The sequence below is a fragment of the Ranitomeya variabilis genome, chromosome 3, assembly GCF_051348905.1.
Source record: "Ranitomeya variabilis isolate aRanVar5 chromosome 3, aRanVar5.hap1, whole genome shotgun sequence".
NCBI lineage: Eukaryota > Metazoa > Chordata > Amphibia > Anura > Dendrobatidae > Ranitomeya > Ranitomeya variabilis.
The window spans coordinates 687,514,768-687,536,486 of record NC_135234.1 but is presented as its reverse complement, the minus strand read 5'-3'; the positions used below and the strand labels follow the sequence as shown (position 1 = coordinate 687,536,486).

Below are 21,719 nucleotides of genomic sequence, written 5' to 3'. Positions count from 1 at the left end.
AGGAATCCGCAGGTGAAATCCGCACAAAAAAACACTGGAAATCTGCTGTAAATCCGCAGGTAAAACGCAGTGCCTTTTACCTGCAGATTTTTCAAAAATCGTGCGGAAAAATCTCACACGAATCCGCAACGTGGGCACATAGCCTTAGGGTTAGGGTTGGAATTAGAGTTAGGGTTGGAATTAGGGCTAGGGTTTGAAATAGGGTTAAGATTAGGCTTGTGGTTAGGGTTACGGATAGGGTTAGGGGTGTGTTGGGGTTACAGTTGTGGTTAGGGTTGGGATTAGGGTTACGGTTGGGATTAGGGTTAGGATTAGGGTTGGAATTAGGGTTACGGGTGTGTTGCGGTTAGGGTTCTGGTTAGGGGTGTGTTGGGGTTAGGGTTGTGATTAGGGTTATGGCTACAGTTGGGATTAGGATTAGGGGTGTGTTGGGGTTAGTGTTGAAGTTAGAATTGAGGGGTTTCCACTGTTTAGGCACATCAGGGGTCTCCAAACGCAACATGGCGCCACCATTGATTCCAGTCAATCTTGCGTTCAAAAAGTCAAATGGTGCTCCCGCCCTTCCAAGCCCCGACGTGCGCCCAAACAGTGGTTTACCCCCACATTTGGGGTACCAGCGTACTCAGGACAAACTGGGCAACAACTGTTGGGGTCCAATTTCTCCTGTTACCCTTGCAAAAATAAAAAATTACTTGCTAAAACATAATTTTTGAGGAAAGAACAATTATTTTTTATTTTCACGGCTCTGCGTTATTAACTTCTGTGAAGCACTTGGGGGTTGAAAGTGCTCACCACACATCTAGATTAGTTCCTTGGGGGTCTAGTTTCCAAAATGGGGTCACTTGTGGGGTGTTTCTACTGTTTAGGCACATCAGGGGCTCTGCAAATGCAATGTGACGCCCGCAGACCATTCCATCAAAGTCTGCATTTCAAATGTCACTACTTCCCTTCCGAGCCCTGACGTGTGCCCAAACAGTGGTTTACCCCCACATATGGGGTATCAGCGTACTCACAACAAACTGGGCAACAAATATTGGGGTCCAAATTCTCCTGTTACCCTTGTGAAAATAAAAAATTGCTTGCTAAAACATCTTTTTTGAGGAAAGAAAAATGATTTTTTATTTTCACGGCTCTGCGTTGTAAACTTCTGTGAAGCACTTGGGGATTGAAAGTGCTCACCACACATCTAGATTAGTTCCTTGGGGGGTCTAGTTTCCAAAATGGGGTCACTTGTGGGGGGTTTCTACTGTTTAGGCATATCAGGGGCTCTGCAAACGTAACATGATGCCCGCAGACCATTCCATCAAAGTCTGCATTCCAAAACGTCACTACTTCCCTTCCGAGCCCCGGCCTGTGCCCAAACAGTGGTTTACCCCCACATATGGGGTATCAGCGTACTCAGGAGAAACTGGACAACAACTTTTGGGGTCCAATTTCTCCTGTTACTCTTGCAAAAATAAAAAATTCTGGGCTAAATATTTTTGAGGAAAGGAAACCCGTTTATTATTTTCACGGCTCTGCGTTATAAACTTCTGTGAAGCACTTGGGGGTTCAAAGTGCTCACCACACATCTAGATAAGTTCCCTTGGGGGTCTAGTTTCCAAAATGGAGTCACTTGTGGGGAGTTCCTACTGTTTAGGCACATCAGGGGCTCTGCAAACGCAACCTGACGCCCGCAGAGCATTCCATCAAAGTCTGCATTTCAAAACGTCACTACTTCCCTTCCGAACCCCGACGTGTGCCCAAACAGTGGTTTACCCCCACATATGGGGTATCAGTGTACTCAGGAGAAACTGGACAACAACTTTTGGGGTCCAATTTCTCCTGTTACCCTTGGGAAAATAAAAAATTGTGGGCTAAAAAATCATTTTTGAGAAAATAAAAATTTTTTTTTATTTTCATGGCTCTGCGTTATAAACTTCTGTGAAGCACTTGGGGGTTCAAAGTGCTCACCACACATCTAGATTAGTTCCTTGGGAGGTCTAGTTTCCAAAATGGGGTCACTTGTGCTGGAGCTCCAATGTTTAGGCACACAGGGGCTCTCCAAACGCGACATGGTGTCCGCTAATGATTGGAGCTAATTTTCCATTCAAAAAGCCAAATGGCGTGCCTTCCCTTCCGAGCCCTGCCGTGCGCCCAAACAGTGGTTTACCCCCACATATGGGGTATCATCGTACTCAGGACAAACTGGACAACAACATTTGGGGTCCAATTTCTCCTATTATCCTTGGGAAAATAAAAAATTCTGGGCTAAAAATAATTTTTGAGGAAAGAAAATTATTTTTTTATTTTCACGGCTCTGCGTTATAAACTTCTGTGAAGCACCTGGGGGTTGTAAGTGCTCACTATGCATCTAGATAAGTTCCTTGGGGGGTCTAGTTTCCAAAATGGGGTCACTTGTAGGGGAGCTCCAATGTTTAGGCACACAGGGGCTCTCCAAACGCGACATGGTGTCCGCTAACGATTGGAGCTAATTTTCCATTCAAAAAGTCAAATGGCATGCCTCCCCTTCCGAGCCTTGCCGTGCACCCAAACAGTGGTTTACCCCCACATATGAGGTATCGGCATACTCAGGAGAAATTGCCCAACAAATTTTAGGATCCATTTTATCCTGTTGCCCATGTGAAAATGAAAGAATTGAGGCTAAAAGAAATTTTGTGTGAAAAAAAAGTACTTTTTCATTTTTGCGGATCAATTTGTGAAGCACCTGGGGGTTTAAAGTGCTCACTATGCCTCTAGATGAGTTCCTTGGGGGGTCTAGTTTCCAAAATGGGGTCACTTGTGGAGGAGCTCCAATGTTTAGGCACACAGGGGCTTTCCAAACGCGACATGGTGTCCGCTAACGATGGAGATAATTTTTCATTCAAAAAGTCAAATGGCGCTCCTTCCCTTCCGAGCCTTACCATGTGCCCAAACAGTGGTTTACCCCCACATGTGAGGTATTGGTGTACTCAGCAGAAATTGCCCAACAAAATTTAGGATCCATTTTATCCTGTTGCCCATGTGAAAATGAAAAAATTGAGGCTAAAATAATTTTTTTGTGAAAAAAAAGTACTTTTTCATTTTTACGGATCAATTTGTGAAGCACCTAGGGGTTTAAAGTGCTCACTATGCTTCTAGATAAGTTCCTTGGGGGGTCTAGTTTCCAAAATGGGGTCACTTGTGGGGGAGCTCCAATGTTTAGGCACACGGGGGCTCTCCAAACGTGACATGGTGTCCGCTAAAGATTGGAGCCAATTTTTCATTCAAAAAGTCAAATGGCGCTCCTTCCCTTCCGAGCCCTGCCGTGCGCCCAAACAGTGGTTTACCCCCACATATGAGGTATCAGCGTACTCAGGACAAATTGGACAACAACGTCCGTGGTCCAGTTTCTCCTTTTACCGCTGGGAAAATAAAAAAATTGTTGCTAAAAGATCATTTTTGTGACTAAAAAGTTAAATGTTCATTTTTTACTTCCATGTTGCTTCTGCTGCTGTGAAACACCTGAAGGGTTAATAAACTTCTTGAATGTGGTTTTGAGCACCTTGAGGGGTGCAGTTTTAGAATGGTGTCACTTTTGGGTATTTTCAGCCATATAGAACCCTCAAAATGACTTCAAATGTGAGGTGGTCCCTAAAAAAAATGGTTTTGTAAATTTTGTTGTAAAAATGAGAAATCACTGGTCAAATTTTAACCCTTATAACTTCCTAGCAAAAAAAAAAATTGTTTCCAAAATTGTGCTGATGTAAAGTAGACATGTGGGAAACGTTATTTATTAACTATTTTGTGTCACATAACTCTCTGGTTTAACAGAATAAAAATTCAAAATGTGAAAATTGCGAAATTTTCAAATTTTTTGCCAAATTTCCATTTTTTTCACAAATAAACTCAGAAATTATCGACCTAAATTTACCACTAACATGAAGCCCAATATGTCATGAAAAAACAGTCTCAGAATCGCTAGGATCCGTTGAAGCGTTCCGGAGTTATTACCTCATAAAGGGACACTGGTCAGAATTGCAAAAAACGGCAAGGTCATTAAGGCCAAAATAGGCTGGGTCATGAAGGGGTTAAAGTAGCCACCTTTTGCTTTGATGACTGCTTTGCACACTCTTGGCATTCTCTTGATGAGCTTCAAGAGGTAGTCACCGGGAATGGTTTTCACTTCACAGGTGTGCCCTGTCAGGTTTAATAAGTGGGATTTCTTGCCTTATAAATGGGGTTGTGACCATCAGTTGTGTTGTGCAGAAGTCTGGTGGATATACAGCTGATAGTCCTACTGAATAGACTGTTAGAATATGGCAAGAAAAAAGCAGCGAAGTAAAGAAAAACGAGTGGCCATCTTTACTTTAAGAAATGAAGGGCAGTCAGTCCGAAAAATTGGGCAAACTTTGAAAGTGTCCCCAAGTGCAGTGCTAAAAACCATCAAGGAAACTGGCTCACATGAGGACCGCCCCAGGAAAGGAAGACCAAGAGTCACCTCTGCTTCTGAGGATAAGTTTATCGGAGTCACCAGCCTCAGAAAACGCAGGTTAACAGCAGCTCAGATTAGAGACCAGGTCAATGCCACACAGAGTAGCATCAGACACATCTCTACAACAACTGTTAAGAGGAGACTTTGTGCAGCAGGCCTTCATGGTAAAATAGCTGCTAGGAAACCACTGCTAAGGACAGGCAACAAGCAGAAGAGAATTGTTTGGGCTAAAAAACACAAGGAATGGACATTAGACCAGTGGAAATCTGTGCTTTGGTCTGATGAGTCCAAATTTGAGATCTTTGGTTCCAACCACCGTGTCTTTGTGCGATGCGGAAAAGGTGAACGGATGGACTCTACATGCCTGGTTTCCCACCATGAAGCATGGAGGAGGAGGTGTGATGGTGTGGGGGTGCTTTGCTGATGACACTGTTGGGGATTTATTCAAAATTGAAGGCATACTAAACCAGCATGGCTACCACAGCATCTTGCAGCGGCATGCTATTCCATCCGGTTTGCGTTTAGTTCGACCATCATTTATTTTTCAACAGGACAATGACCCCAAACACACCTCCAGGCTGTGTAGGGGCTATTTGACCAAGAAGGAGAGTGATGGGGTGCCACGCCAGATGACCTGGCCTCCACAGTCACCAGACCTGAACCCAATCGAGATGGTTTGGGGTGAGCTGGACCGCAGAGTGAAGGGAAAAGGGCCAACAAGTGCTAAGCATCTCTGGGAACTCCTTCAAGATTGTTGGAAGACCATTCCAGGTGACTACCTCTTGAAGCTCATCAAGAGAATGCCAAGAGTGTGCAAAGCAGTCATCAAAGCAAAAGGTGCCTACTTTAAAGAACCTAGAATATAAGACATAATTTCAGTTGTTTCACACTTCTTTGTTAAGTACATAATTCCACATGTGTTAATTCATAGTTTTGATGCCTTCAGTGTGAATGTACAATTTTCGTAGTCATGAAAATACAGAAAAATCTTTAAATGAGAAGTTGTGTCCAAACTTTTGGTCTGTACTGTGTGTGTGTGTGTGTGTGTGTGTGTGTGTGTGTGTGTGTGTATGTATATGTGTGTATATATATATATATATATATATATATATATATATATATATATATATATATATATATATATATATATATATATATATATATATATATATATATATATATATATATTAAATATTAATTATCAATTGAATTATTCATATTCTCAATCCTGTAATGAGCACATTGCTTCTTGCTGACATTACAAAGCTATTTCTGTGTGTGTAGCTCAGAGTATAAGTCAACACCATATAAAGGGGAACACGTGGTCTGTAGGACACATATATAAACACAGCTCTTAGGAGGGTGTGGGGCTTTTGTCACATGGGGGCTGTCACCTCCTGCCTTCACCATCATTCTCCATGGACATCAGACAAGTCACACAAGGAAGGAACAGGAACAGCTGGTAGCCATGATGACCTTCAGATTTCACACAGACAGACGGCTTTTACCATTCAGAACTTTGGGAAAGATGAGTATCAAGTGCTGATATCTACACATGGACAATCTGTTCGTAACTATTTCATCTATTTTTATGTTATGTTTCGCTGCAATGTGGTTTTTCTGTGGACAATTCAATAAACCACTACATATTTTATTCGAATATCATGACATTTTTCTTTAAGAGTAATGCACCTGGTGAATAGTCTTGATTAAATAAATGTGCAAAATAAGAATATTTAAATATATATATATATATATATATATATATATATATATATATATATATATATATATATTGGATTGGCCATCTAATATCTTACTGCTCTTACATACAGAAGTTTTATGTTTCATCTTCAACTGATTTTTAGTATTTCATAAAACACTTATACTTTTTCCAGCAGCCCCTTGATGGCTGCTGGTTGGTACATTACTTTGAGGTCCAGATTATCATATATACACATTCTCATTACTGCAATACCTAGAATCCACAAAGCTGCTTCTATTTCATACTATTAAAGTTGCATTATGCTAATCACTTAATTACTCCATGGAATGCATGGCTGATTTTGGCGGGGACCTTGTACAAATAGGTGTTAACAGACAAGTCTATAACCTTTGCAGTGAGTTACTGTTCGCCTGCTTTGTAAAGAAGTGCGGGAATTTTTGTTTTCTTTAATGCTGGGATAGTTGATACTACTTTATACAGTTTGTTACTTGTATACAAGTCACTTAACAATTTTACTTTATCCTTTTTGTTTAGGAGATATTTCCCTTTTTAAAGTAGTTATAGCGAGATGAGTAGTTTAATCATTGCTCCTAGACCCTTCCAAGTACAACAAAATGCCAATATTTCAAGGACTGTCTCAAACTAAGGGAATAACTCTTATTACCGTAAAGTGAATCTGTCAGCAGGTGTTTGCTATGTAATCTGACAACAGCAAGAGGTAGGGGTTAAAACACTGAATTCAACGATGTGCCAAATGTGAGGAAATGTGCTGTTTTTCACTTAAGGTACCTTCACACTCAGCAACTTTACAACGAGAACGACAACGATCCGTGATGTTGCAGCGTCCTGGATAGCGATCTCGTTGTGTTTGACACGCAGCAGCGATCAGGATCCTGCTGTGATATCGCTGGTTGGAGCTAGAAGTCCAGAATTTTATTTGGTCGTCAGATCGGCGTGTATCGTCGTGTTTGACAGCAAAAGCATCGATGCCAGCAATGTTTTACATGGAGCTAACGACCTGTGAGAACGATAAGTGAGTCACCGTTACGTCACAGGATCGCTCCTGCATCGTTCTGGAGCTGCTGTGTTTGACATCTCTACAGCGACCTAAACAGCGATCGGCTCGTTGTCTATATTGCTGCAGCGTCGCTGAGGGTGACGGTACCTTTACACTGAAGGTTTTATCACCTGCTGTTTATCATTTTCCAGACTGCAGCAGCGTTTGCATGCTAGTCTGACTCCGCCCCCTCCTGTGATCAGCAGCTCACTGTTTATAGATAATGTAAACAGAGAGCCTGTTGTGGACACAGGCAACTCACTCAGCTCTGCTGCATTGCTCTGATGGTATCACAACCACTGCACCCAGTAAAAATAACACTGAGCTTTACTTACCCTCCCATTTCTCCAGAGCCGGATCTGCACCGCTGTAGCTGGTCATTGTGTACAGGCTGCATGGGCTACTTCAGCGATGCAGCTTGTCAGCAGTCAGAGTCAGCGGTGAGGATCTGGTACTGAGGTGGGGGGTAATAACTTACTGCAAAAGGGAGTAATGTGGCAGATACTATAACAGCAGTTAAAAAAGTGCTGGATGCTTTTCTCACAACAGATGGAATAGTGGGTTATAATTTATTTTAGAGCCAGAAAATGTTTAACTGGTGGAGAAAGGTTCAGCCTGATGGACCGGTGTCTTTTTTTTTTTTTTTTTTCAACCTATATAACCATGTAAGTAAGGCATCATTGCTTATTTTCACCGAGTTGGGAATATTATAATAAGTCAAAAAAACTCCTTTGATAGTTAGAATATATGCTGCTTTGCTACATTTGGTCATTTATATCTATATTTGTTGTCGCATTCATTTTTTAGGACTTGCTAACAAGGCACAAGTTGACGGTCGCTGAATTCCTAGAACAGAACTATGATAGAGTAAGTATGGAATTTGTTTTAGATGTGTGTGTGTCGGTATATAAATGCTATAAATTAAAACGTGCATATAGACCGGCTTTGTGTTTAGACTTATCATCCGTCGCGGATTTATGGTGTTTGTGCATACTCTTGGGATAGTGAAAAGTTTTGAAACTTTGTTTTGATTGATTGAGAACATGAAGATACAGATATCTTTACAAACCTAATACCGCTAACATCTGAGAGGTTGATGGATTGTATGCCACCTCCGCAATTCTCTGTCAGCTGAACAGCCTGGACTTCAGACTTAAAGCACCACTCCTGCAGTTTGTGGGGGGGGGGGTTTCATCTCTGAAGTGGCACTTTAAATGTAAATCTCCTTCCCCCTGTTCTTATACTCTTATACCCGTCCCACAGTGCCATCTTGTACCCGTAACTTCTGACTGGCCGGAAATCAGAAGTTACGTCATAACTCAATGCAAGTCTACGAGAGCAAGGACGAGGCTCTCATAGAGATGTATTGAAAAGTGACCTCCATGAAACACTGGAGCTGCCACAGGATAAGTGCTAGCTTGTTGATCAGTGGTGGTCCGACCTCTGGTACCTATACCGGTTGGCAGAATGGGACTCATCTATCCTCATTTGACTAGAATGGCCGTGTTCCACCTGTGCTCCATTCAATCCCTATGGAGCTGTCAAGCGGCTGCACTAGGCATTTTTCGTTTGCAGTCAGAATAGAAATCACCTGATTGGCGTGGGTCCTAATGGTGGGACGTCCACTGATTATTAGCATGTTCTCACCTAGCCTGTGGATTCAATGCAGAATAGTTGGAGCTGGTCTACTGTAGGATTAAGGCTGCTGTGGATGACGCGGCCCACCCGTGGTGCTACGAGCACTGTATTTGCCCATGAATATTTAAAAAAAAAAAAAAGCAATTTCATAGCTAATAAACTCATATGCCCCTTCTCTGTGTACCCTTCATCCAGCTCTCACCTTGTCCATCTCCTTATCTGATTATCTCGCAGTATTGACCTCAGTAAAGGTCTCAAAGTAATAAAGCGAAATCAAATTGTGGTGACAAATTGAAAGCCGAAATCCTACTTTGACCTTGCGTTTTTCCACTGCGGTGTCATGTGCTCCTCTAATAGAGGATTCTTGGTACATGGTGACAACTCCCCTCTGGAAATAGACCGCTGCAGTGAGATTTAGATTGCATGTTCCTTCAGGGCAGAACCCGGCAGCGGTGACGTCTGGATTTTGTGGTGATGGGATCAGTGATGAGTGGGTGAGTGTAGGTCCCAGGTTTAGTGGAGTCTGATTTCTGTCCTGACTTTACAATGGGATCATTAATCCTTGCAGTATATTTTCTTTTTTGTTTTGTTTTTAGCATTTTTTTTTTCTTTTGATTAAGGCAAAAAAAAAAATCTGTTCTCCGCTGCACAGAATCTATGGGATCCCTCTTTAACAATTTACCACAGTCCTTCGATATTTCCTTTTTATAACGTTTTGTAAGCCAAGGGTTAATCTACACTTGCATATTCGGAAATAGTGTATAGAGCATTCCCCAGTATCAGGGTAGAGCCCATTGTAAGTGAGAGCATTGCAGAAAACCAGGCCGGCTTCGGCTGATCCTCCCAAGCCTGTCCTGCTCAGGTATTGGATAACGTCGTCCTCCTAAAGCGGGGGTGGGGAATCTTTTTGTCTGCCAAGGTCCATTTGGATATTTATACCATCCCTCGGGGGCCGTACATACTCCACCCACAAAGTACATCCTGACTCTGGCACTGGTGTCAGGATGTAATCTTTCATTGCATGCCCTTCAGTGCTCAGTAGTGAACGCTGCACGTGGGTGCTAACTGAGCAAGAGGAATGAATGAGCTTGCCACCTGATCTGAGAACAGCACAAAGTAGAAAGATTTCAGTGATGTCACTTATTGGGCTGCTTTCTGTAGTTTTGATAAAAGCAGTAGTAGAGGATTAGTAAACCTGCTGTCATATCCTCCTCCGATATAGGGGTATATAACCCCTCCGACACCACTGATAGGCAGAAAGCTGCCTATGCACAGGGCACATAGAAAGCTACCAGTCGGTGGTATATGCAGAGCTCAGCATTCAGAGAACTGGTAGAACTGCAGGAGAAAAAAAACTGTGATTTTATCTACAATGCAGCAAGCAGCCCAGTAAGTGATAAATCACTGGAATGAAGGTGTCTACCCCTACATTATGCTGCTCTCGGTAGCGAAAATCTGGTGACAAATTCCCTTTTTTAAATAAAGTATTTTTTTTTATAATAGAAGGGTTTTGGCGGTTGTCTTTGTATGAGAAAAATAAAAACTAGCAGCTTTCTGCCAGAAACAGTACCACTTTTTTGTGTCTAATGTTTACTCGAAGAGGACTGACTGGCAATACCAGACAAAGCCCAAGAATAAAAGTGGCGCTGTTTCTGGAAGTAAGCTGCCACCTTTATAAATGGTAATTGTGATCAGGACCACTTGGCCCACCATGCTGTTTGCTCCCCATCCATACATAGAGTTGTATATACACAGGACCGGATACATCAGCGCTGGTGTTTTCCACGCCAGTCTTGATGAGGAGACGTGCTGGAGTCAGAAGCTCCTAATTCATGGAAAGGCGTACGGCCTGAGTCGGGAGCACCGGAAGAGTGTCGTGCACCTCTGCGTGCATCTCGCCACAAATCCTGCTGGAGTAAGAGTTTTGGTGTAGCCAACGCCACCGATTGTCATTAATTTGATGGCCGGTGACAGTAAATGGTATATGCCAAAAGTCGTATCATTTTAGGGAAGCTACCAGTTGCACCAAAACGATGCAACTTTTCAACGCTTTTTAAACCAGTATACTGTTGTAAAGGCTTCCACGAATTGGGCGCACAGCTTTCATACTTGGACACTCCGGTTGTACACGGGAAGAAACACTTTCTTAATCCTATGAGCTATATGTGATTTATCATTTGTCTTTTCTTAATTCTTAGTATAATATTTTCTTTCCTATTTTGTTTTCTAGATATTTAATGACTATGAAAAGCTTCTACACTCTGAGAACTATGTGACTAAAAGACAGTCCTTGAAGGTGAGTGGGTATGGCATGCTGGTCCCGGGAGGACGGCACCTTGTCATTAGCCTTATTGCTCGCTCTACAAGACAATTATTTGTGGTTCTGTTAGCAATGATCAAGCAGTGAAGAGCTACAGGCGTGTATTAATTTATGGTGCTGATCGGATGTGCCGGGGGATGGCACGAATTGTCCCCTGCAGTATATTTTTGGAGAAGTAAATATCAGGCTGTTAGATTTCAACATGCCCAATCGTTATGTTCTCCGATAAACTGTCATAGGTGTTCAGCCTCATCTCACACCGCAGCCCTCCTAAACAGGAACACACCGATCCGAGCTGAGCGGATGTGCATGAGGTGGGAGCTATACGTCACATGAACGAGACTTCATCTGACCGCTGTCTAAAGTGTGTGGCCCACGGAATACACCATAATGATTTCTGTAGTAGTGTGTTTTCTTTGCAGGAAAAGTGCAGAGAAACTTTATCTTCTGATAACACTCCGGAATGTGTTATCAGAAGATAGAAACAGTTTCCTGCTAATTAAAATTTCTATGATGGAAGGGACAATATCATTAATAATTCCATAAGTGGAGGGGACAATATCACAAATTTTAATACACTAGGGTAGAATAGGGCCGTAATACATCTATTGTTAGTGTTTCTCTGCAGCATGTGTATTATATACATACAGATTTAAGGCACGCACCATTGTGTCTACACTCTCACTTCAGCGCACACATACACAGCACTGCTTCATGCACACTTAGTTTTGCTGTATATACACACACAACACTTCTGACAGCTGTCCTACATGTGCACATACAACCCTGCTATAAGCGCGTACACACATGCACAGCTGTCCTATGCTATAGCTTTGCTACATGTGCACACACAGCTTTGCTACATGTGCACACACATCCTTGTTACAAGCGCACACATCCTTGTTACAAGCGCACACATCCTTGTTACAAGCGCACACATCCTTGTTACAAGCGCACACATCCTTGTTACAAGCGCACACATCCTTGTTACAAGCGCACACATCCTTGTTACAAGCGCACACATCCTTGTTACAAGCGCACACATCCTTGTTACAAGCGCACACATCCTTGTTACAAGCGCACACATCCTTGTTACAAGCGCACACATCCTTGTTACAAGCGCACACATCCTTGTTACAAGCGCACACATCCTTGTTACAAGCACACACACATCCTTGTTACAAGCACACACACAGCTATCCTATGCACACAGCTTTGCTACATATGCACAGAGCCCTGTTACAAGCGCACGGACACATACAGCTGTCCTACGCACACAGCCCTGCTACAAGCTCACGGACATACACCGCTTTGCTACATGTGCGCAAACAGCCTTGTTACAAGCGCACACACAAGCAGCTGTCCTATGCACACAGCTTTGCTACATATGCGCACACACAGCCCTGCTACAAGCGCACGGACACATACAGCTGTCCTACGCACATAGCTTTCTTACATGTGCACACACAGCTTTGCTACATGCGCACATACAGCCCTCTTACAAGCGCACAGACACATACAGCTGCCCTACGCACACAGCTGTGCTACATGTGCATGCACAGCCCTGCTACAAATGCGTACATACACACACAGCTGTCCTATGCACACAGAATTGCTACATGTGTACACACAGCCCTGCTACAAGTGCACGGACACATCTTTGCTACATGTGCACGCACACAGCTGTCCTATGCACACAGCTTGCTACATGTGCAAACACAGCCCTGTTACAAACGCACGGACACATACAACTGTCCTACGCACCCAGCTTTGCTACGTTTGCACACACAGCCTTGTTACAAGCCCACATACAGCTGTCCTGTGCACACCAAACATGTAACTAAACACATGATCGGAAAAATCTTTTAACTAATCTGGAGTTGATGTACAGGTCTTTTTAGCTTTCTCTCCTGCCCTGCACCTATCAGATTGATCAGTGTCGGGCAGGAGGAGAGAGAATTGTGCTGCTGCATAGTTCTCTGTGATCAGGATCTGTTCCTATGTGTGTCTTGGGCGAAGCCTGTTAGGGTACCGTCACACAGTGGCATTTTCATCGCTACGACGGCACGATTCGTGACGTTCTAGCGATATAGTTACGATCTCGCAGTGTCTGACACGCAGCAGCGATCAGGGACCCTGCTGAGAATCATACGTCGTAGCAGATCGTTTGAAACTTTCTTTCGTCGCTGGATCTCCCGCTGTCATCGCTGGATCGTTGTGTGTGACAGCGATCCAGCGATGCGATCGCTTGTAACCAGGGTAAACATCGGGTTACTAAGCGCAGGGCCGCGCTTAGTAACCCGATGTTTACCGTGGTTACCAGCGTAAAAGTAAAAAAAAAAAAACGTACGTACTCACCATCTGATGTCCATCAGGTCCCTCGCCGTCCGCTTCCCGCTCTGACTGTCTGCCGGCCGGAAAGTGAGAGCAGATCACAGCGGTGACGTCGCCGCTGTGATCTGCTTTCACTTTACGGCGGCACTCAGTCAGAGCGGGAAGCGGACGGCGAGGGACCTGACGGACATCAGATGGTGAGTATGTATGGTTTGGTTTTTTTTACTTTTACGCTGGTAACCACGGTAAACATCGGGTTACTAAGCGCGGCCCTGCGCTTAGTAACCCGGTGTTTACCCTGGTTACCAGTGAACCTCGGCATCGTTGGTCGCTGGAGAGCGGTCTGTGTGACAGCTCCCCAGCGACCACACAACGACTTACCAACGATCACGGCCAGGTCGTATCGCAGGTCGTGATCGTTGGTAAATCGTATAGTGAGACGGTACCCTTAGTCTAGGGAAGCTGGGCAGGAGAAGCCGCCAGGACCGGCCTCGGACTAGTAACCCAAGATGCATAGTCTTTAGCCGGCTTTTCAAAGTATTCATGCTGCCCATGAATCTCAAGTCAGGTGCCATTAAAAATCTTTTTTTTCTGTATAGTAAAGAGCAAAAAAATAACTGCAAAAGGCATTGGCGAAATTTCCGTTTTCTTTCCATCTTGCCACTTGACTATTAGACACACTTTTTTAAGCAATGTTTTTTTCAGAATATAAACATGAAGGTTAAGATTACTACTATTTGAGCACTGTATGGCACTGCACTAAGGCTACTTTCACACTAGTCCGTCGGTACGGGCCGTCGCAAACCGTCGGCCCGACGTACCAACGGACGTTGTGCTAAATGTAGCACAACGTGGGCAGCGGATGCAGTTTTACAACGCATCCGCTGCCCATTGTGAGTTCCGGGGAGGAGGGGGCAGAGTTTCGGCCACGCATGCACGGTCGAAAATGGCGGACTCAACGCACAAAAAAGCGTTACATGGAACGTTTTTTGTGCCGACGGTCCGCCATAACACGACGCATCCATCACACGATGGATGTGACGTGTGGCCATATGTCGCAATGTGTCGCTAATGTAAGTCTATGGAGAAAAAACGCATCCTGCGGGCAACTTTGCAGGATGCGTTTTTTCCTCCTAAACGACGCATTGCGACGTATGCAAAACGACGCTAGTGTGAAAGTAGCCTAATATGTAGGCATGGCCATACATAGACACTGTAATTGTTGCACTTCCTTGGTTACTGAAAAAAGGTATAATTTAGTATTGCTGTCATCAATGTCTTCCTTTCAGGCGGTTTAACTCTTCCCATTCCTCCTGTAGCTGCTGGGAGAGCTAATCTTGGATCGGCACAACTTTTCCATCATGACAAAGTACATCAGTAAACCAGAAAATCTGAAGCTGATGATGAATCTGCTGAGAGATAAGAGCCCCAACATCCAGTTTGAAGCGTTTCATGTGTTTAAGGTAAGGTATTCAGCCCTTCTGAGGATCAGGGGGGTCTGTGTTTTGTCAGGCCGCAGAGAAGACATGTGAAGAACATTTTATAGGAGCGCTCCTGACAATGTACTTGAGGCGAGTGTCCAAAATCCCATGTACGTCACAGGCAATGGAAACGCGCAGCAAGAATCTATTTCTGTCTGGTTCTCTGAGCGTGATCGATGAGAGGATGCTTACAGTGATAATAGTGTTCTCTGAGATACAAGTGATGCGTCACATAGAAGGGTCGGCTTCAGGTGGGTTACATTGTGTCTACCTACCTACAATAAATAACCAATGAGGTCCCTAAAAAACACCAACTTAATATTAAAAAATATATTTTATTGAGATCATTAAAATATGATGTAATATTGTGTAATATCACCGATACTTGTTTATATTGAATTTTTTCTTGGTTGTCTTGCACCTCAGACACCTTAATTTCTGCTCTGATCATGGTCTAGAAGATTCCTCTCTTACAGAGGATTCTTTCCTTTAGGCCGGGATCACACTTGTAAGAAACTCGCACAAGTCTCGCATCTCGATACCCGGCACTGCCGCCGGCACTAGGACAGTAGCGCTCAGATTCATAGAAATACATGCAGCCACACACTCCGATCCCGAGTGCCGGCGGCAGTGCCGGGTATTAGAATAAGACACTGGCTGTATTATGGCACCTGTATATATTTTACAAGGAAATAATGCGGCGTTTTAAAGAAAATATACTTTGAAAAGCCGTCTCTGCCCCACTTCCCAAGATTGGCAGGTCTCTTCCTATGAGTGTATAGTAAGAGACCTGTCAGTCTTTGGGAGCGGGATGGGCAGAATCTTCTAGGACGGCCATCGGACTAGTCATGCAAGACTCTCATAGACCATGGCCGGCTTTTCAACGTATGATTTGCCTGAAGTGTCGCAGTTTATCAGAGTAAAGCATAAATAGCCGCAATAACGCAGCCAGGGTCTGATTCATGCCACCCATGAATCCCATGTCAGGTTCCATTCATTCCTTTATTTATTTTTTTCATTTTACTGCATGGAAAATAGCAAAAAAAAAATTACCATAAATGTCAATGGCAAAATTTAACTTTCCTTTCCATTAAAAAAAAACGTTGATCAAACTGAATCAAAAAGTTATATGTACCGCAAATAAGTGCCATTGAAAAATACAATTCTTCCCGCAGAAAACAATCACTCACACAGCTCCATTAAAAAGAAAAATATACTAAAGAATGTGATAAAGCAATGGGGAAAAATATTCTGGCCTAAAACAGGCGAGTCTTAAAGGGGTTAACCCCTTCCCGACCTGTGACGCAGCGTATGCACCATGAAAGTCGGTGCCAATCCGACCTGTGACGCAGCATATGCATCATGGCGGGATCGCGATCCTGCAGGTCGGGTGAACGGGTTAACTGAAATGTCACCTGACCTGCAGGTACAGGGGGACTTGTTCTTGAGCCCCCCGTGGCTACGATCGCTCTGGTGACCTCTTTGTCACCCCAGATCTGATTGGAGCTATCCCTCCAATTAGATGTTGGGGGGGCGGAGTGAAATATGGCTGCCCTCACTCTGCAGCCTGATCCTTCCGTGGGAGCTGCAGAGCGATGTCCCTTCTGCTGCTGCCTGATCGCAGCCTGACCGCCGCTGCCTGCCATCCGGTACTCCCCTCTGCTCCCCCTGCCCCCCTGATCACCCCCCCTGCTGCTGCCGGCTCCATCTCCGCCTGCATTTCCATTCTGCATCTCCTCAGCCCCCTCCTGCCCCCCCCCCCCCCCGCGCCTGAGAGCCCCTCTGCCCCGCAGATTTCCCCCCTGCCCCGCAGATCTCCCCCCTGCCCCGCAGATCTCCCCCCTGCCCTGCAGATCTCCCCCCTGCCCCGCTGATCTCCCCCTGCCCCGCAGATCTCCCCCCTGCCCTGCAGATCTCCCCCCTGCCCCGCTGATCTCCCCCCTGCCCCGCTGATCTCCCCCTGCCCCGTGGATCGCCCTCTGCCCCGTGGACCTCCCCCCTGCCCTGCGGATTTGCCCCGTGGATCTCCCCCCTGCCCAGTGGATCTGCCCCGCGGACCTGCCCCCTGCTCCGGTGATCACCCCCCTGCCTCAGTGATCACCCCCTCCCGCCCCAGTTTTCCCATTAGGGTTAGAGTTGGGCTAAAGTTAGGGTTGGGGTAGGGTTAGGTTTGGGATTAGGGTTAGGGGTGTGTTGGAGTTAGAATTCCACTGTTTAGGCACATCAGGGGCTCTGCAAACGTAACATGACGCCCGCAGGCCATTATATCAAAGTCTGCATTTCAAAACATCACTACTTCCCTTCCGAGCCCCGACGCGTGCCCACAGTTGTTCCCCCCCCACACACACACACTTATGGGATATCAGCGTACTCAGGACAAACTGAACAACAACTTTTGGGGTCCAATTTCTCCTGTTACCCTTGTGAAAATAAAAAAAATTGGGCTAAAAAATCATTATTAAGGAAAAAAAATGATTTTTTATTTTCACGGCTCTGCGTTCTAAACTTCTGTGAAGCACTTGGTGGTAAAAAGTGCTCACCACACATCTAGATAAGTTTCTTGGGAGGTCTAGTTTCCAAAATGGGGTCACATGTGGGGGAGCTCCAATGTTTAGGCACACAGGGGCTCTCCAAACGCGACATGGTGTCTGCTAACGATTGGAGCTAATTTCCCATTCAAAAAGTCAAATGGCGCTCCTTCCCTTCCGAGCCCAGCCGTGCACCCAAACAGTAGTTAACCCCCACATATGAGGGATCGGTGTACTCAGGAGAAATTGCCAAAGAAATTTTAGGATCCATTTTATCCTGTTGCTCGTTTGAAAATGAAAAAATTGAGGCTAAAAGAACATTTTTGAGAAAAAAAAAAAAGTACTTTTTCATTTTTACGGATCAATTTGTGAAGCACCTGGGGTTTCAGAGTGCTCACTATGCATCTAGATAAGTTCCTTGGGGGGGTCTAGTTTCCAAAATAGGGTCACTTGTGGGGGAGCTCCAATGTTTAGGCACACGGGGGTCTCCTAATACGACATGGTGTCCGCTAACGATTGGAGCTAATTTTCCATTCAAAAAGTCAAATGGCTCCTTCCCTTCCCTTCCTTCCCCAAACAGTGATTTACCTCCACATATGGGGTATCCGCGTACTCAGGACAAATTGGACAACAACTTTTGGGGTCCACTTTCTCATTTTACCCTTGGGAAAATAAAAAAATTTTTGCTAAAAGATAATTTTTGTGACTAAAAAGTTAAATGTTCATTTTTTCCTTCGATGTTGCTTCTGCTGCTGTGAAACACCTGAAGGGTTAATAAACTTCTAGAATGTGGTTTTGAGCACCTTGAGGGGTGCAGTTTTTAGAATGGTGTCACTTTTAGGTATTTTCAGCCATATAGACCCCTCAAAGTGACTTCAAATGTGATGTGGTCCCTAAAAATAAATGGTTTTGTAAATATTGTTGTAAAAATGAGAAATCGCTGGTCAATGCCATATAGGAAATAGAGCAAGGGTAGAATAAGGCAGTGCATTCTGTTACAATTCATAGGGCCGTGCCAGGGAGCTGGAGCTTTTCCATTTTGTGTCATTGCTTGTTTGTCGGCTGACATTACAGCCCGAACATCACGTCTTCACTCATCCCCTCTTACATTTTAGGTATTCGTAGCAAATCCAAACAAGACGCAGCCAATTGTGGACATCCTGTTAAAAAACCAGACCAAGTTAATTGAGTTCCTGAGCAGCTTCCAGAAGGAGAGGACGGATGACGAACAATTCTCAGATGAAAAGAACTACTTGATCAAACAGATCCGAGACTTGAAAAAACCCAGCCCATGATGATCTCCCGCGCTGCATCCACCACCGATCATCTGAATAAGTGTTTTACGGAATTGTCATGGCATCGTCAGTGCCTATGGTTTTTTTTTTTGTTTCTATTTAGTTTATTAGCTGCCAAGAGTATAAAGGTTTTATATTAAAACGTAAAAAAAAAATCTGTTCTTAATAATCAGTGGGTATGTGAAATGTGCAGTTGGGTGTGAGAGGAGTCTCATTGTCCTCACAATCACTAGGGAAGGTCACTATGATGATGTGAATCTGACTGAAGTAATTCTGCTTATTTTCTATTTTTAATGTCACTTTCCAAATGTGCAGTAGAGAGCTAAATGTGGCATCCACGCCGAGCGTCTTACAGGTCACTGGTATGATGGAGGTCCCTGCCCGACGCGCTCCGGCACCAGTCAGGACCACATTTATCTGTAGGACTTTTCTTCTCGGAACGTCCCCAAAAATCCACTCTCATCATGGTTTCTAGAAATGGATTATCTGTCCCCTTCAGCTTTTTTCTTATTTAAGGGATCTGTTTTCACTTGATGGCCACCTTATAGCAATCCTCCACCCTGTCATTAAGGAGTGACTATACATTTTGCACGTATAGTCACTTTCCACGATGACCTCTGTTTTTCACCTGCTGCCACCTCTTCTGCCTCTGGTCCTTTTATATGGACATATGGTCAGTGCAGTGCCATGTCTAATCCATGCCTCCCCTGCCTTTCCTGTGCGGAGAGAAGGACACAATGCCAACGTCAACAGCGATGTCCATCCCTCCGCACGCGAGACGGAGAAGACATGGCTTAGACACTGCAGTGACCATGTCCAAGGTGGATTGAAGAGGACCAGAGGCATAGGAGGCGGCAGCAGGTGAACAACAGAGGTCAGCAGGGAAAGTGACTTTACATGCACAACGCATAGTCACCTTTTAGGGTTAGGGGGCAGGTTCACTTTCACTTATCTATCACTCAACCATTCTGAGCTAATTTAGTTTTAGACTATACTTATACACAGCCATCAAAGCTCCATTTTCCTGATACGGCGCTTCCAATGTCCTGCATAGTGATAGATTTAAATGATGACATTCCGGCTGCTTTCAGCTGCCTCTGGATGGCGCCTAGGAGCTTATTACTGTATACACCATATGCAGTATGCTGCCTCTGGTGGCGGCTGCAGGCAGCACAATGTTACTTTACAAAAAAGGTCATTTCAAGCTCTTTAATGCTGACGTGACCACGATGAAGGTAGATTATGAGATTAATCTGTAAAGAATATTGAACCTACATAGCATAAAGAAATGTTTAAGGCAAGAAATTCTCTTTTTACAGCCTATTAGGTCTTTTAGACCGGTCATAGCCTCAGAGCTGCATTTCTAGAATCCATGGTCTTCTATCTACATGCATGAATGTCTTGCATTGTCATTGGAAATGGATTGTACTACATGACAATGCAGATTGTATATACACTAGTAGAGAGGGTAGTGTTCATGGATGTCTCCAGCAGCCGTATTCTGTACAGCGCTCATTGCAGCCCTGTATAAATATGCCCCAGTGTAAATGCTCTGTATGAGTATTGCCCATCAGTCATTGCAGCCCTGTATAAATATGTCCAGTGTAAATGCTCTGTATGAGTATTGCCCATCAGTCATTGCAGCCCTGTATAAATATGCCCCAGTGTAAATGCTCTGTATGAGTATTGCCCATCAGTCATTGCAGCCCTGTATAAATATGCCCCAGTGTAAATGCTCTGTATGAGTATTGCCCATCAGTCCTTGCAGCCCTGTATAAATATGCCCCAGTGTAAATGCTCTGTATGAGTATTGCCCATCAGTCATTGCAGCCCTGTATAAATGCCCCAGTGTAAATGCTCTGTATGAGTATTGCCCATCAGTCATTGCAGCCCTGTATAAATATGCCCCAGTGTAAATGCTCTGTATGAGTATTGCCCATCAGTCATTGCAGCCCTGTATAAATATGCCCCAGTGTAAATGCTCTGTATGAGTATTGCCCATCAGTCATTGCAGCCCTGTATAAATATGCCCCAGTGTAAATGCTCTGTATGAGTATTGCCCGTCAGTCACTTGTCCGCGGTTGTGGATGTTTATTTGCTCATGCGATGATGATGGTGCCGGTGCACGTTGCCCAGCTGTGTCTGGGCCTTGTTATCTTGTCTGTCTTCGTGTGTTGCCTACTCCGAGGCTGCTCGGCATTCACCCTGGAGGTGGCCGCCCGCACGCTCTAAGATGCAACACGTTACTGTGGCGTTGAAGGCATAAGGCTTAAACCAAGTTTTTATATTTTATATCTATGTAGGCAATGGAGTTGGCTTTGTAAAAGAATTAATCTTTATTAATATAATTTTAATATATTATTGGTTTAACCGAATTATGAATGTTGTCCTTTTTTATTTTAAGAGCTTCACTTTCTGAGATGGAGATCCTTCAGCTTTACTCTGCATGTCCATCCTTAAACTTCATTTTATTCTTATAATTTAAATAGTTTAAAATTATGTGATGATTAATTTCTTCCACAGCTGTAGATTCTGACACAAAGCTCCAAATCCCCTGCATAGACGAAGCTTTAAAATGTAGTATTCTGCTGCCTGCAGCCACCACTAGGGGGAGCTTACTGCATACTGAATATAGATTGACCTCCATAGTAACACTGTATGCAGTAAGCTCCCCCTAGTGGTGGCTGCATGCAGACACATGATGCTGCACATCTATGTAGATGCAGGGGAGCGGTATCTAATGTGCACAGGGTGTTGGACCTAAACATTTGAATGGGACGTTCGCTTTAAGGCGATCGGCACTTCTGTTCTTTTCTATTATGACTTCTGTTAAATATGGAGTTGGGTGCTGCATGAAACAAGAATGTCACAACATTATATGCAAACG

The 21,719-nt window shown here is 44.2% G+C and overlaps 1 protein-coding gene across 3 annotated transcripts in view; it reads left to right on the top strand.

Annotated features, from left to right (window-relative positions):
* Positions 1 to 21,205, top strand: part of CAB39L (calcium binding protein 39 like) — a 112,309-nt gene extending 91,104 nt beyond the window's left edge. Inside the window, exons 6-9 of one of the 3 annotated variants that reach the window (XM_077298079.1) lie at positions 8,044 to 8,103; positions 11,105 to 11,170; positions 14,848 to 14,991; positions 18,653 to 21,205. In XM_077298079.1, the coding sequence (XP_077154194.1) occupies positions 8,044 to 8,103; positions 11,105 to 11,170; positions 14,848 to 14,991; positions 18,653 to 18,832 (450 nt within the window). In that variant the 3' untranslated portion in view covers positions 18,833 to 21,205. The remainder of the gene's footprint in view (positions 1 to 8,043; positions 8,104 to 11,104; positions 11,171 to 14,847; positions 14,992 to 18,652) is intronic. The other 2 variants (XM_077298080.1, XM_077298082.1) reach the window with 2 other exon arrangements.
* Positions 21,206 to 21,719: the final 514 nt, after the last annotated feature.